General features: G+C 38.1%; 1 protein-coding gene across 4 annotated transcripts; it reads left to right on the top strand.

Moving 5' to 3' along the window:
- Positions 1-2,653: 2,653 nt before the first annotated feature.
- LOC133805022 (glucose-6-phosphate isomerase, cytosolic) lies at positions 2,654-15,618 on the top strand. 4 transcript variants are annotated; one of them, XM_062243121.1, is made up of 23 exons: positions 2,654-2,759; positions 3,260-3,344; positions 3,415-3,491; positions 3,642-3,723; positions 3,818-3,865; positions 4,150-4,305; positions 4,383-4,479; positions 4,622-4,664; positions 11,117-11,184; positions 11,294-11,378; positions 11,772-11,820; positions 11,903-11,975; positions 12,050-12,110; positions 12,368-12,434; positions 12,935-12,991; positions 13,074-13,127; positions 13,235-13,363; positions 13,476-13,539; positions 13,653-13,726; positions 14,066-14,119; positions 14,193-14,261; positions 14,639-14,728; positions 14,911-15,618. In XM_062243121.1, the coding sequence occupies exons 2-23, from the start codon at positions 3,294-3,296 to the stop codon at positions 15,022-15,024; spliced, it is 1,662 nt and encodes a 553-aa protein (XP_062099105.1). In that variant the 5' UTR covers positions 2,654-2,759; positions 3,260-3,293; the 3' UTR covers positions 15,025-15,618. The 4 variants fall into 4 exon arrangements, with proteins under 4 accessions (XP_062099105.1, XP_062099104.1, XP_062099106.1 ...); XM_062243120.1 differs by having other exon boundaries at positions 2,659-2,857; XM_062243122.1 differs by having other exon boundaries at positions 2,662-2,892.
- Positions 15,619-15,909: the final 291 nt, after the last annotated feature.

Raw genomic sequence — 15,909 nt, forward strand, 5'->3', positions numbered from 1 at the left:
GTAGAAACAATTATAAATGACACATAAAAAGATAAACACAATAATGTATAATTAATTTTAATAATGATGTATAATTTTATGTTCATGACAGAACACCATCACCTAAAAAATGACTTAACCCTAGCCTTCTCCGATCGCTCCTTTTGATTTTTGGGTGTTTTTCCACAAATCATCCTCTTTCTTTGTTTATTTTAAAGTGTTAGTAGTTTTAAAGTAAATCCAAAAGATGATCTCTCACCTCATAGGATAACAACTAAGAATATTTGATAAAAATAAAGCCAATAAAAAAACAAAAGCTAAACAATCTGTTTAAATGGCAGCTGATGTGTGTGTATTTCAATTGGTTGGCACCTTACAAAAACTGACTGTTCAACTGTTTTTGCAGGCTGCTGTCATTAGAAATGTTTATTGGTTGAGTTGGAATGATTTTTTATAATTTCAATCTCAAAATCGACATAACCCGTCCAAAATGACTAAAACCTGTCCAATATTTTGAGCTAGTTAGGCAATTCTTTTTCTTTTAAATTTCTAATTAAATTATTTTAATTTTTAAATTTAATAAGTATCTTTAAAGATATTAAATAGTAATTACAAAATTTAGAGATAAATTAAAAAAGAATAGAGATATTTCTTTTATAAATTACTTTATATATTATTTATTAAAATAATATTATAAATTAATTAAAGATAAAGTTTAATTTATTTATATATTTGAGGCTTTGATCTATATTCTAAAGCATTAGTTGGATTAAAATTTAAACATCACACAGTGAATTCTAAAATCTAATGAAAATAGTTTCCAAATCCTCACCAACTAATCTATAAGTTTAAATTATATATATTAAAAAATAAAAAGTAAATAAAAAAACTTAATTGGTTGGGTTGACATGATTTCTAATCCACTAAATATAATACCTTTTTGATATCTTACTAGATGTAGATCAGCTTTTCCCATTTCTTCCTAATGTAAAAGTCTTTCAAAGTAAGAGAAGAGCGACTAATATGGCTGCTAATGGTTTGGCTAGTTATGCTTTAGGGTTGGATAGTGAAGTTTTATGGTTGAATGATGTTTCTTCCCTCTTATTGTAATGGATTTTTCTCATTAATGATAATCGTTTTTTATCTCTCAAAAAAAAATTGAGAAAAATATTGGGTTTTCCAAATTGCAATTTTGTTGATTTTTTTTAGATTTAGATTAAGCAGACTAATCAAATTAGTTTTTCATCAGCCCTAGTTGCCACGTGGCCTGTGTTGCTGTTCATCATCTTGGAACGAGAGCAGCAGAGCAGAGTTCAGAAAGAAAAGTTAACAATGGTCCTGCCACGTGGAGGCTATATGTCACGAGAAAACTGACATTATGGGATGCCACGTGGAAGTCTAGCGTAAACCTCAAGCACCTGATCCACGTAGACGTAGTAATAAGATAACGGAAAAGAATTTTTGTTAACATTTTAACATCGTTTCCTGAGCAACCGCCACGTGACAGGGACAACGCTATTCGGTTCGCTAGCCTCCTTGGCCTTGGGTAAACGACATTTCATTTCAATTTTTTCTTCTGAAAAAAGAAGCTTCTCCTTTCTCAATTCGCTACCAAGTTTTTCAGGGTCTGATTGGTTCGCGATTAGAAAAGTGTATTTTTGAAAAGTGGGATTCTGAAATGAAAATCTGAATTTAGTGACTGAAAACATGTTTCTGAAAATGTGATTGGTTTAATGTCAGTAAACTGTTTTTGAGTTTTAAAAAACTGAATCTGTGATTGAGATTAAATTTGAAAATATAACAGAAACTGAATATGTGATTGGTTTAGCTGAAAGTAAAATTTAATTATATTGATAAATTAAAATTTAATAATATTGCATTAATTAAATTCATAACAATATTGCATTGTCATTAACTTTGATTTTTTTTATATTAAAGTTATATTTTTTTAGGACACGATTGATTAGTGATTTAAAAATTGTATTTTGAAAAAGTATGATTCTGAAAAAAGAATATAGATTTAGTGTCTGAAAATATGTTTATGAAAATGTGATTGAATGTATTGTCCGTTAACTATTTTTTAGTTTTATAAAATTGAATAATTTTTTGGTAGAAAATCTAAAAATTGAATATGTAATATATATTTTTTATTTTTTGTATAATAATAATTGAAGTGAAAATATTTTTTTATTTATTTGTTGTAATTTTTATTTGATCAATGATTTTTTTTAGCAAATATATTGTAAATTAGAATTAAATTATATTCTGTTATATAATTTTATAATTAATTATTTTACTAAATTTATATAGATAAAAATTTTAAAAAGTAGATTGACTTGTAAAAATGACAAAAGAAAAAAAATCAAGACTATAAAAAAAATAGCAAGATTTTTTTTTTTTTTAAATAGTAAGATTATACTGAAAACATTAAGGGGCTAATTGGTAGTTAATTCAAAAATATAATTTTAGAAAATTATTTTCAAATCAAATGATTTGAAAATAAAGAAAACAACAATTTGTTGTTTTATCTTTTGCTGAAGGATTTTAACTTAGTTTTCAAAAATGATTTTTTTTATTTTCTAAAACAAGTGTGCGAATCAAGTTTTCATTGCTGTTTTCATTTTTTTAAATCTGAAAATGATAAAACTATTTTTTAATCCCCTACCAATCACACCCTCAATCACCACATTTATTCTTCTATCCAATAAAAAACCCCCTCCATCCTCTTCTTCCTCCTCTGTTTTGGGTTTTCCTTTCCAGTAAAATTTCTGATTTTTCAGGTATATACATAAATATGAGACAAGAAATCTTCGTTTCTCTCTCGCTTTTTTAGGGTCCGATCATCTTCATCTTGTGTTTGCTCTGTTTGGTTCCTGAAGTAAGAAGTCTCTTTTTCTTTTCGGTATCGATTTGGTGTGTATTGTTTGGTTTTAGCTGATTTGTAGTTCCTCCTTTTTTTTTTCTTTCTATTCTATGTTTTTGGTCAACTTAATGGAAAGTGCGGGAAGAAGAATAGTATTTTAATGTTTAACCTTGGAAAATTTTATTAGTGTTGTCTTTTTTTTTTTTTTTTTGCGATTCTAAAAGAGAAATGTGCCAACGCCCTGATTATCAGAATTCATAAAATTGTTAATGGAAGAGCTTACTTAGACTCATCCTTTTCTGGGATTTTTTTTTCCTACAAATGAAATGTTTTTTTTTCTTGATGCGCGTGTGAGAATAGTTCGGTGATTCTTTTTGTGTTTTGTTACTTATGAAATGTATTGCTGTTCTTGATCAGGGATTTGGTTGTAAAGTGCTTCCATTTATTTGAAATGGCTCCCTTCGCTCTCATATCTGACACCGAGGCCTGGAAGGAATTGAAGGTAGTAGAGATAAATAGTAACATTTAAAATCCGTACATGATTCCAAATATGCTTCGTTTTGCTTTTGCAGGTTCATGTCGAGGACATTAAGAAGACCCATTTACGTGATTTGATGAATGATGCTCAGCGGTGTCAGTCAATGATGGTGTATGATAATCCTTTTCCAGCTTTGGGAGTGTTTAATTATGAAATTTTCTTGTTTAGAATATAATTTGACACTAATTATATCCATATTAATGTTTTGAATTGTACTCGATGGTTAACTTCGTGATATGTGTGTATTTTACTTTTCTACAGTGAGTTTGATGGGTTGCTATTGGATTACTCACGGCAGAATTCCACAATTGCAACCATTGACAAACTCTTTAAATTAGCAGATGTAGCCTCGGTTCACTCCTTTTGTTTTTTGTACTGACCTTGCTGCTATTCTTCATGTAGTAACTAATCTAATTGTGTTGGTATTGACAATGTAGACAGCAAATCTCAAAGAGAAGATCAATCAAATGTTTGGTGGGGAACATGTAAGTTCAAAGTTTATCTCTTAACTATATGTAGTAATTGGATGAAGGGTTTACTTGTTTCAAAATTGCGTTTAATAAGTTTGTTGTGCTTACCGGAAAGCAATAATTTATTTATAGTTTAAATGTATTACGTGTCAATTTGGCATTTCCTCATTGGTGGCCTCTAGTCTTTGAAATCGCACAGATTATCCATTTGACGGTTCCTTGATATTAACTGTTAATTATTTAAGCAAACTTGTTTCTTTTTTGATATTGTTTGATTATTTTCTGGGTGTTCTCTTCAGATAAATAGCACAGAGAATAGATCAGTACTCCATGTTGCTCTTCGTGCTCCTAGGGACACTGTTATTCAGAGTGATGGGAAGAATGTGGTCCCGGATGTTTGGAAAGTTCTGGACAAGATCCAGGAGTTCTCTGAGAGGGTCCGCAGTGGTTCTTGGGTAGTGTACCTTAGCCTTTTAATCTCACTTTTTTGGATATGAAGCTTCAATTTTCTAATAATAGACAAATTTGGTAGGTTGGAGCTACAGGATTACCACTTACAGATGTTGTTGCTGTTGGTATTGGTGGCAGCTTCTTAGGTCCTTTATTTGTGCATACTGCTCTTCAAACAGGTTGCAATCACACTCTGATTATCTTGAGCTCCATTCTCTATAACTCTGTTTTTCCTTAAAACATGTGTTCTTTGTTTTTATTTAATGAAGATTTTTAAGCTTACAACACAGGTTCTAATGGTTTGCTCATGGTATTCTACAGATCCAGAGGCTATCAACTCAGCAAGAGGTCGCCAACTGCGTTTGTGAGTGCTTATGCATTTTTAAGCATAGATATCTCCCGTAGTTTCACTAATTTCACCAATTCAGATCTCTAGTTTCTTTTTTATTTGGATAGACTTGGTGGAAAAATGATAGGCCCGATAAGCCTATCATTCGGTTCACCTATACTAGGAGGGGAACCGGGTACACGAACCACGGGTAGGCCGAGTCATTTTGTAGTGGATAAATTGTTAATTGGTTAGAGGGGTAATTTGGGCAAGTGTTAGCCTATTAGTGGGAAAAGGAAGCTATGATTCTGTTATGCAAGAATTAAGAGAATTCTAGGCATCATGGAGATTTCTCTCTCCTTTTGTGTATGAACTCATTTCCAATTTTATTCAATAAAGCTTCTGGTTGTTCTTTGCTGGTTTACTGTTTCATTGGTTTATTGCTGTATTATTTTGGTAGCATTTGTGTTTCTGTGAATTACTGGCAGGTCCTATTAATTGGTATCAGAACCAGTCCCGATGTTGTGCATGCCGGTCTCAACCAGGATGGAATCTCGCGTGGAGGGTGTCGAATCGTCTCTGTCCTCTATCCAGCATCAGCTTCAGGATCACGGTGTGCTACTTAAGGAGCACGGGGTGGAGCTCGGATCCATGAAGGAAGTGCTGGATTGCCTGGTTACGGCTCAGGGTCGGGTGGCTGACGAACTCGCATCACTACGAGAGGGGATGTTGGGCGGCCTTGGTTCGCATCGCGGACTGCCTGGCGAGGGTTCGGCCGTGACGGGTGGTGGTTCTTCCAGCCGTGGCGTCGATTGTGGTGAGAGGCGGTCGGAATTTCGGCCCCGTAAGATTGAATTGCCAGTTTTTGTGGGTGACGATTCAGATGAATGGACCTATCGGGCTGAACGCTACTTCGGGTTGCAGCGACTGTCCTCAACCGAACAATTAGAGGCTGCGGTTTTGTGTTTGGAGGGGGCGGCCTTGCATTGGTTTCGTTGGGAGAATCAACGCCGCCTTATTACAACTTGGGAGGAACTGAAATTGCTCTTGTTACGGCGGTTTCGTCCCGTGGGTGAAGGCTCGGTTTATGACCGATTTTTTGTTCTGCAGCAAGTGAATTCGGTTCAGGAATACAGAAGGAAGTTTGAAGCTCTAGCTGCTTCAGTGGAGACGATGGGAGAAGCTGCTTTACGGGCTGCATTTTTGAAAGGGTTGAAAGTGGAAATCCAGGCCCCTTTGAGAGTGTTGGAGCCCAACGGGCTGATTCACATGATGGAGCTGGCTAAACAACTTGAAGCAACCCAGGCCCTCACTAAAGGCCTTCGGACTGGGCCAGTTGGGCCCGTTAGGTCCAGTCCAAGACCTCCCTTGGGCACTCTGTCTATTCCTGATGTTCATAGTAAGGGTACTTTCGTACTTTCCCCTTCTTCTTCCTCCACTTCGACTTCCACGATCACCAGCCCCAAACCAGTCACGGCTCCAGCCCAGACCTCGACGTATCGGCGCCTTTCAGAGGCAGAAATCCAAGAGAAGAAACGTCGTGGTGTCTGCTTTAAGTGTGATGGACGTTGGATGCGGGGCCATGAGTGCTCGCAGGCTGAAGTGCAGGTCATTCTTATTCAAGATGACGCCATGGAGGATTCAGCCACTGATCCGCTTGGGGCAACCTTGGGTGTGACGGAATCGGCGGGGGATGCGGAAGCCCAGTTGGTGGAAGTTTCGTTGAATGCGGTGGTTGGGTTCACTTCTCCCAAGACCATGAAAATTCTGGGCTCGATCTTGGGTCATGAAGTAGTTGTTTTGGTGGATAGTGGGGCGACCCACAATTTTATTACCACGGAGTTGGCCCAGAAACTTGCGCTGCCGGTGTCCGAGACTGAGACATACGGGGTACAAATGGGCAGTGAGAACGCAGTGAAGGGGGCGGGAGTGTGTCGTTCGGTTCATTTACAATTACAAGGCATTGAAATTGTGGAAGACTTCCTTCCCTTGCAGCTGGGTAGTACAGACGTGATTTTGGGAGTTCAATGGTTAGAAACTTTGGGAGAGACTACACATCACTGGAAAGAACATACTATGAAGCTTAGAGTCTGCGGGCAACCTATCGTCTTACACGGGGATCCTCTCCTGCATAAAACGTGTATATCGTTGAAGCAAATGATTCGCTTATTACAGAATGAGAAGCATGGCGTGTGGGTCGAACTGGGTTGTACAGAAGTATCTCAGCTTTTCGCTGTCTATTCGGAAGGAGTACAGCAAGTGTTGCAATGGTTTCGCAACGTATTCGACACCCCATCTTCGCTGTCGCCCCAGAGATGTCATGACCATGCCATTATTCTTCAGCCAGATGCAGCTCCTGTGAGTATTTGGCCCTATCGATACCCCCACGGCATCATAGACGAAGTCGAAAAGTTGGTTCAGGAGATGTTACGAACAGGAGTGATACAACCAAGTACCAGCCCCTTTTCGAGCCCGATTCTTCTAGTTAAGGAAAAGGACGGGGGTTGGCGTTTTTGTGTGGATTACAGGGCACTAAATCGAGCCACGGTGCCCGATAAGTTCCCCATACCAGTTATAGATGAGCTGATTGATGAGCTCCATGGCGCTCAAGTATTCTCCAAACTGGATTTACGCTCGGGCTACCATCAGATTCGCGTACGGCAAGAGGACATTCATAAAACTGCATTTCGGACTCATGAAGGCCATTATGAGTTCGTGGTGATGCCATTTGGGTTGACAAATGCCCCAGCCACTTTTCAGTCACAAATGAACGACATTTTCAGACCTCATTTACGGAAGCGGGTTTTGGTATTCTTCGATGACATTCTTGTGTATAGCCCGGATGAGCAAACCCATGTCAAGGATCTTGAGATCGTTTTACAAACACTGTCGGACCACCAGTTTTTTGCAAATCTTAAGAAGTGCTGTTTTGGACAGCGGCAAGTTGAATATTTGGGGCATATCATTTCAGGTGCGGGTGTGGCTGTGGACCCTTCAAAGATCCAGTCAATGGTGGATTGGCCGCTACCAAGAACGTTAAAGGAGCTAAGGGGATTTCTTGGGTTGACTGGGTATTATAGGAAGTTTGTTAAGAACTATGGTGAAATAGCCCGGCCTCTTACGGAGCAACTGAAAAAGGACCAGTTTAAGTGGAATGAAGCGGCCACAATCGCCTTTGAGGAGCTTAAAAAACGGCTCACTACAGTCCCTGTTTTGGCGATGCCCGATTTTACCAAGCCTTTCATAGTGGAGACCGATGCGTCGGGGTTTGGCATAGGGGCTGTTTTAATGCAGGAAGGAAGGCTACTCGCATATTTCAGTCAAGTGTTGAAGGCTAAAGCTCGGCTGAAATCCATTTACGAGAAGGAGCTTATGGCTATTGTCCTTGCGGTACTAAAATGGAGACCTTATTTACTTGGTAGGCGGTTTATTGTTCGAACGGACCAAAAAAGTCTTAAGTTTTTGTTGGAGCAGCGGCTGGTTACTCCGGAACACCAAAAATGGCTGGTCAAACTATTGGGTTACGATTTTGATATACAATATCGGCCGGGAGAGGCCAATCTTGCCGCTGATGCTTTATCGCGGGTCAGCCAGGTAGAATGCGCACTGTTGACATCGACCACGTGGCTGGATTGGGGGTTAGTGCACCGTGAAATTACAGCCAACCCATTTTTGTCTCGGATTCAGCGTGAGTTGGAGCAAGGAAAACAGATTGCTGGTTTTTCATTATCCCAGCAGCGGTTACTCTATAAAGGACGCTTGGTTTTATTTTCTTCTTCAGCCTTATTGCCACATTTTCTAAGGGAGTATCACTGTTCGTCTATTGGAGGACATTCTGGGGAATTGCGTACTTATCACAGGCTGAAAGGAGACGTGTATTGGGTGGGAATGAAAGCTAAAGTATTGGAGTTTGTTCGCTCTTGCGATGTATGCCAGCGAAACAAGTATTTGGCCATGTCTCCTGGGGGATTACTACAGCCTCTTTCGCTGCCGGCACAGGTTTGGGAGGAATTAACCATGGATTTTATAGAGGGACTGCCCAAATCCGAGGGGGTGGATACTATTTTAGTGGTGGTGGATAGATTGAGCAAATATAGCCACTTCATCGGCCTCCGTCACCCATTTACCGCCAAAACAGTGGCTGAAGCGTTCGTTGTACATGTAGTAAAACTACACGGTATACCTCTCTCTATTGTGTCAGACCGCGACAGAATTTTCCTCAGCCATTTCTGGTCTGCATTGTTCAAATTGCAAGGCACAGAACTCCGCCACAGCACCGCTTATCACCCCCAAACAGATGGACAGTCGGAGGTGGTCACCGGTGCCTTGAAACGTACCTCCGTTGTTTTGCTTCGAATAGACCAAAAGCGTGGGCAAAGTGGCTTTCATGGGCTGAATATTGGTACAATACGTCGTACCATTCTTCACTGGGCTGTACGCCATTTAAGGTGTTGTACGGGCGAGATCTGCCTCCTTTAATCCGCTATGCAGCTGGATCGACTCATGTTGTCGCGGTGGATCAAATGCTGGAAGAACGGGACTCTTTTCTAGATGATTTGAAGATGCACTTGCTGCGTGCACAACAGAAGATGAAAGACAGCGCTGATGGGTCACGAAGACAGGTGGATTTTGAGGTGGGTGACAAGGTTTTCGTGAAGCTTCGCCCTTACAGACCGAAATCGCTAGCCACACGCAAAAATGAGAAGCTGTCTGCAAGGTATTACGGCCCTTTTTCTGTTCTGAAACGTGTTGGCAAGGTGGCATACCATCTCAGTTTGCCTCCATCAGCCGCTATTCACCCAGTATTTCATGTCTCGCAACTCCGAGCGGCTATTGGCAACGCCCATTCGTCCCCTACCCTGCCTCCTACACTCACATCAGATCTGGAATTAATTGTTGAACCTGCTGAACTGTTGAATGTGAGGCAGAATCCAGCGTCCCCGGGGCAGGAGGTTGAAGTGTTGATTCGCTGGAAGGATTTACCACTTTTTGAGGCCACCTGGGAGAATTTTGAGACCATTCGCAGCCAGTTTCCAGCTTTTAACCTTGAGGACAAGGTTTCAAATTTGGGGGGAGTAATGATAGGCCCGATAAGCCTATCATTCGGTTCACCTATACTAGGAGGGGAACCGGGTACACGAACCACGGGTAGGCCGAGTCATTTTGTAGTGGATAAATTGTTAATTGGTTAGAGGGGTAATTTGGGCAAGTGTTAGCCTATTAGTGGGAAAAGGAAGCTATGATTCTGTTATGCAAGAATTAAGAGAATTCTAGGCATCATGGAGATTTCTCTCTCCTTTTGTGTATGAACTCTGTTATACCCAGATTTCGAGCTATGTTAAATATGACCTCGAAAGTTGGATTCACAAACAAGTGGACTCATAAGGTTGGAAGTATGCTCCAGGAATAAATATCGAGCCTGCAGGACATAGATGACCTCGAGTATGGTGACCTCGGAGTGATCATGATCTCGAAAGGTAGCTCCGGAGACGCATTCATCTTCAGGGATGACTTCGGATTAGGGGTCCCGAGCTCGACGCACATACGATCTCGAAAGCCATGTGATCTCGGGAGATGTCTCTAGCTCGAAAGATGACGGGAAACCTGGGAAGCTAAAGCCTTAGAGATACATGATAACCACCTTGAATATCTATAAGTGTTGTAAATGCGAGATGTAATCCTCATTTATTACTGTAAATCCCCTAGAATCGTGAGATATTATTTGGTCAGTTATACGTCCCCTGGTCTTCAGGGGACGTTTCCTTTTATATCTGATTATAGGCATTTAAAGTCATTAATTTTATTCACAAAAAGAGTAACTACCCAAAATATGTGGGATAGTATTCTGCAGCCTTCTCTATAAATAGAGAGGTCATGCACCATTGTAATGGACCGAAATTCTGAACCTTGAGAGAAAACTCTGAAGAATTCATGCTTAAGAATTTTCAGAGATAATCTTGAGTTTAATAATAGAGACTCGTGGACTAGGCAGATTTAACTGCTGAACCACGTAAAAATCGTGTGTTTGTATTGTCTTATTTCCATTGGCCATTATCAGTTATTGTTTATGTGCTCTTCTTTCACTGTTTGACGAAAAACGGCGTCAACAAACTCATTTCCAATTTTATTCAATAAAGCTTCTGGTTGTTCTTTGCTGGTTTACTGTTTCATTGGTTTATTACTGTATTATTCTGGTAGCATTTGTGTTTCTGTGAATTACTGGCAGGTCCTATTAAAAAATGAGATGTGTCCAATTTCGTCATCAATGATTAATTGTGAAGGAGATAGACATGCAAAACTTGAATATATATCTGAAGCACATGTGTAAAGATATTATAGGATTCCTTTCCAAAAGAATTTTTATGATGAGTTTTTTGACATATTTATATTTCTTTCATCAACAAACATCAATGACAGTTTATAAAGCGTATGTGCCTTCTTATTATGGACCAAGTCAGCTTAATCTCTTTATTTGTTTCCACCTACAGTCTTGCAAATGTTGATCCAATTGACGTTGCTAGAAATATCACAGGGTTAAACCCTGAAACTACTCTTGGTAAATGATATATTTACACTTTTATATTATCTTTCAAATTGCTGGTCTTGAGTTCAAATAATTTCTATTGTTGTTAAGTAATGTTGAGATTGTTATCTGAAATTTGCAGTTGTGGTAGTTTCAAAAACTTTTACTACAGCAGAAACCATGCTGAATGCTCGAACACTTAGGGAATGGATTTCAGCTGCACTTGGGTTAGTTCAATTCAACTGTAGCTTAAATTCTTCAGTTATTCTTGGGGAATTCTGTGGTGATCTATCTTATATAATTGAATGGCTGAATTTGGCTTCAAAGCTGTTGTAAAAGAAAAAAGTTGACCGAACATTGAATGGAGAAATTAAGAATGAAGACCTGTTTACCATTTCATGCAGTTTCTTTCACCAAACTAAAATCTTTTATTTTATTCAGCAAAAAAAAAAAAAAAGATCTGCTATAATTTGTTTGCTTGTCAAATAGTTTAGCATTTTTCAGCTACAAATTAATTGTCAAAAGATATGCATTTAACCACTGCCCCTCTTTAAATTAATTGTCAAAATGGCAGAAAGATGCTTTAACTTCCCTCTTTTGTGATTGCATACTATTTTCAGTCCTTCTGCTGTTGCTAAGCATATGGTAGCAGTCAGCACAAATCTTACGGTATCATTACTCTTTTAGTCTTTGTATTTGGTGATTAAGCACCAGTTGATTCATTAGTAATTAAATATTTTTTCTGTTTCAGCTTGTGGAAAAATTTGGCATTGATCCTAATAATGCTTTCGCATTCTGGGACTGGGTTGGTGGACGATATAGTGGTAAGTAGTTTATGTTGTTTGCTTTAAGATGTCCTTTCTTTGATAATTGATCGGTGTTTGAACTCTGGTTGCAGTTTGTAGTGCTGTTGGGGTGTTGCCTTTGTCTCTCCAGTATGGTTTCCCAATTGTTGAGAAGTATGTATTTTATAATTGCTACAATTCCAATGCATCAGTTCTGAAATTTTTGATGGATGAATTTGCTTGTGCTTCAGCTGTCAATTAGATTAGTTGGAACTATTAGTCTGATTTTCATCTCTAGTTGCTATAGGGGAAAGGCAGATGAGAATATCTTAACTTGTTTGTATTGAATTTAACTTTATTTGCCAATTATTTTTTTTTTGCCATGTTTCTAATGTATCTTGCATAACATTGTTTCTTTCATCTGGTCAAAGGTTCTTAAAGGGGGCCTCCAGCATTGACCAGCATTTCTACTCGGCACCATATGAGAAAAATATTCCTGTAAGTACCTGAACTGTTTTTTTTTTTTTTTTTTTGGTCTTCATAATCAACTGTTTCATTTCCCTCATGCAAATTTGATATGCAAGAAAGTTCAGTAAAACTGTTTAGGATTATGAAACACCTGCATACACTATTATTCAACCTGTTTCAAAGAGGACTGCCATGTCACTCTTTTTTTTTTTTTTTTGTATTCATTTTTTTTCTTAAAGAATAATACTAAAAAGGCACCAGTGGTGTTCAACACCACCCCACTAATATAAAGGTCTTATATGATAAATTAATGTTGCGGGGCCACCTGGATTAGTCTATGGTGCTGAGCACCACCGGTGCCCCATATCGCTCTTTCTTAAATGAACCTCCATAAGTGAGATTCAGCACAGGTTATAAATAAGCTGCATTTTTTTTTTACATTTTGGTATAACTAACTGAGGAATCCAGCTGTGTTTTTGTATATTACTGCAACAGTTTTATCTCTTAATAACAAGACATCTGTTTATTAGGTGCTTTTAGGCTTGTTGAGCGTATGGAATGTTTCATTTCTTGAATATCCTGCAAGAGTGAGTGCTTCGATCTACTTCAAAGTTTATTTATTTCTTTTCCGTCCACCTTATAAATTGACTCAGTATTTTTTTTGCTTAGGCCATCTTACCTTACTCCCAAGCCCTGGAGAAGTTTGCCCCACACATTCAACAGGCAAGTTCACTTAGATTGCTACTTAGCTTAGCTGCCTTTTTTTTCTTGGAAGTTGTGTGTGGTTTCTTGCATGGTCTGAAAACCTTTCACCTTGTAACTCAATGTAGGTTAGCATGGAAAGTAATGGCAAGGGTGTATCAATTGATGGAGTTCCTCTTCCCTTTGAGGCTGGTGAAATTGACTTCGGTGAACCTGGAACAAATGGTCAGCACAGTTTTTACCAGCTAATTCACCAGGTATTGATAATTTGTTGGTGAAACTTTGTTAATCCTTGATCTTCAAGCTACATATCGTAACCTCTCTTTATATCTACTTAAAGCTGAACTTTACTCTTTTATTAACTTTCAGGGCCGCATTATTCCTTGTGATTTTATTGGTGTTGTGAAGAGTCAGCAGCCTGTCTACCTGAAAGGTTCTTTATATTGACCTTTTAGAGCTAATATTTATTATCACGTGATTTTCTAGAAGTTTGTACTCTGATTCACAGCTTTTTATATAATTCAAGGATGAATAATTTTGTTGCAGGTGAAGTGGTGAGTAACCATGATGAGCTCATGTCCAACTTTTTTGCTCAGCCGGATGCCCTTGCTTATGGGAAGGTATTATGCACCGCCATAGATGCTTTTTTTGTTATTCAAGTACTTTGGAGAGTTTTATTGCATTTAGAATTTCATTTGTCCAATATTAATATGCCTCCTTGACCCAAAAGAGGAGGTGGGGTAATGGTTGTGGAGTGATTTACAACCTTCTATGGTTTGCTATTCAGGAAAATTTGGTAGCAAATTATAAAATAAAGACAACAAGGGTGTGCTGGGGGTGGGGTTAGTAGATATTGTAATAGTCAACTTTTGGTGCTATTGTCATACTACCACATTTTATTTTTTATGAAAGCATCAGTCGATATCCATATATCTAATCATCGAGGAGTTTTTTGGTAGACCATAGAGCAGTTGCAAAAGGAGAATGTTGCGGAGCATCTTGTTCCTCACAAGGTGATTTCCTATGTGCATTAGTCATTGTTATCTGGCCAATGAATAGTATTAACTCTTGTCCTTTCTTTCACAGACCTTCTCTGGGAATAGGCCTTCTCTCAGCCTTCTTTTGCCTTCACTAACTGCTTACAATATTGGACAGGTATGCAGTTTTTTTCTCTGTTTATTCTCAACTTCTTTTTTGTTTTTCATTCAAGGGAATGATTTAAAACATGTATAGAAGTCAAAATGCTTTTTATTTTTTTATACATATCTACAATAAGCATATTTGGAGCAGAGGACTTTGGACTGAGTTAATGTAATGTTGTGTCCTCATATTGAGGTCATATCAATTTCCACATATTTTTCTACCTTCTCCTATCTTGAGCCTGCACACACACACACACATTTTTAAAATTCAATATTTAATAAATTAGTGAATCTGCAGCTCTCAAATTTGCTTGGTGAACGTATTAAATTCATGTCAGTTTTCTGTCCTTTATGATCTACTAACTGCCTTGGTGTCTTGCCAATAATCAGTTGTTGGCAATCTATGAGCACAGAATTTCTGTTCAAGGTTTCGTGTGGGGCATCAACTCTTTTGACCAGTGGGGAGTTGAATTAGGGAAGGTTAGTAACTGAGTATTACCCTGGAAACTTTACGAGTGTCCAGACTATAATCATCTTTCAATACTAAAATGAACATATTTATGTTTTGTACTTGCTGAACTCTTTTTCTACCATCACTTTGTATGGCATACCTATTTGTCATCCCATAATGTTATCACATAATTTCATGTTTGTGAATGCAGTCCCTAGCTACTCAAGTTAGAAAACAGCTCCATGCATCTCGCACCAAGGGAGAACCTGTCCAGGGCTTCAACTTTAGTACCACAACTTTAATAACAAGATATATGGAAATCTAATTCAAACAAGATCCTTTGTTTGTGCCAAACAAGAAAAGGTGGAGAGAATAACAAGAAAACATCAAGAACTTTTGTTCTTCTTCTTGGATCCTCAACGAATGTTGTCCATTTATTTCAAATCAATGAGAAAACAATAAGGCTATTGTGATAAATTACAATATGAAACCCTAGCCACCATGGGTTTCGATTGCTCCTCTTGTAGCTGCTATCTGAGTTTTTTTGTGTTTCAGGCGGTTTTGTTTTCTTTAATCATAATAGAGTGGGTTCCTTCAGTCAGAATAGAGTGGGTTTAGTTTTCTGAGTTTTTCCGCGCCGCTGGTTTCTTTGAGATTTCCACCTCTACAAGATGCGTTTGATTTGGGCTTGGCTGCAAGCTTCTTCATCCCTTTCCAATTCGGAATCTCCATCATATAAGCCTATCTATATGGGGTCTGTTAGTGAGGAGGTAAATGTTGGTCAGGATTGAAAATATGGTAGGGATGTAAATGGGGTGGGGTTGGGTAGGCTCCCTACCCCTGCCTCTTCCCGTGTAAATGGGTTCGGAGCCCAACGGGTACTCATTTAATTAGACAAAGTTTATTTTTTTAATCAAAATTTGTAAAAAAATTTATACTTTTTATATATAAAATAATACCATTAAAATATAAAAATTATTATATGATATATTTATAATAAGACGAATTCTTTAATCTCTCGCATGACTGAGTCTTTCATTTTGGGGTTTATTTTTTCGCCGAGTGTCAAATTTTTATAGGAGTTTGTCTCTTTTTTACATTTGCGGAAAGTTGCTGGTGATGTGAGTATAAAAAGTAGGGGCAAAAAACTAATTCCCTGTCAAAAAATATGTACAGTTGATGATTTGATTGTAAACTTAATATGAATTTG

This window comes from Humulus lupulus, chromosome X (genome assembly GCF_963169125.1).
Source record: "Humulus lupulus chromosome X, drHumLupu1.1, whole genome shotgun sequence".
Lineage (NCBI taxonomy): Eukaryota > Viridiplantae > Streptophyta > Magnoliopsida > Rosales > Cannabaceae > Humulus > Humulus lupulus.

Excerpts from the sequence above, each read along its gene's own strand:
- LOC133805022 (XM_062243121.1), top strand. The coding sequence starts at position 3,294 with ATGGCTCCCTTCGCTCTCATATCTGACACCGAGGCCTGGAAGGAATTG. Across the intron at positions 3,492-3,641 it reads CGGTGTCAGTCAATGATGGT|TGAGTTTGATGGGTTGCTAT; the intron begins GTATGATAATCC and ends ACTTTTCTACAG. Across the intron at positions 11,821-11,902 it reads CAGTCAGCACAAATCTTACG|CTTGTGGAAAAATTTGGCAT; the intron begins GTATCATTACTC and ends TTTCTGTTTCAG.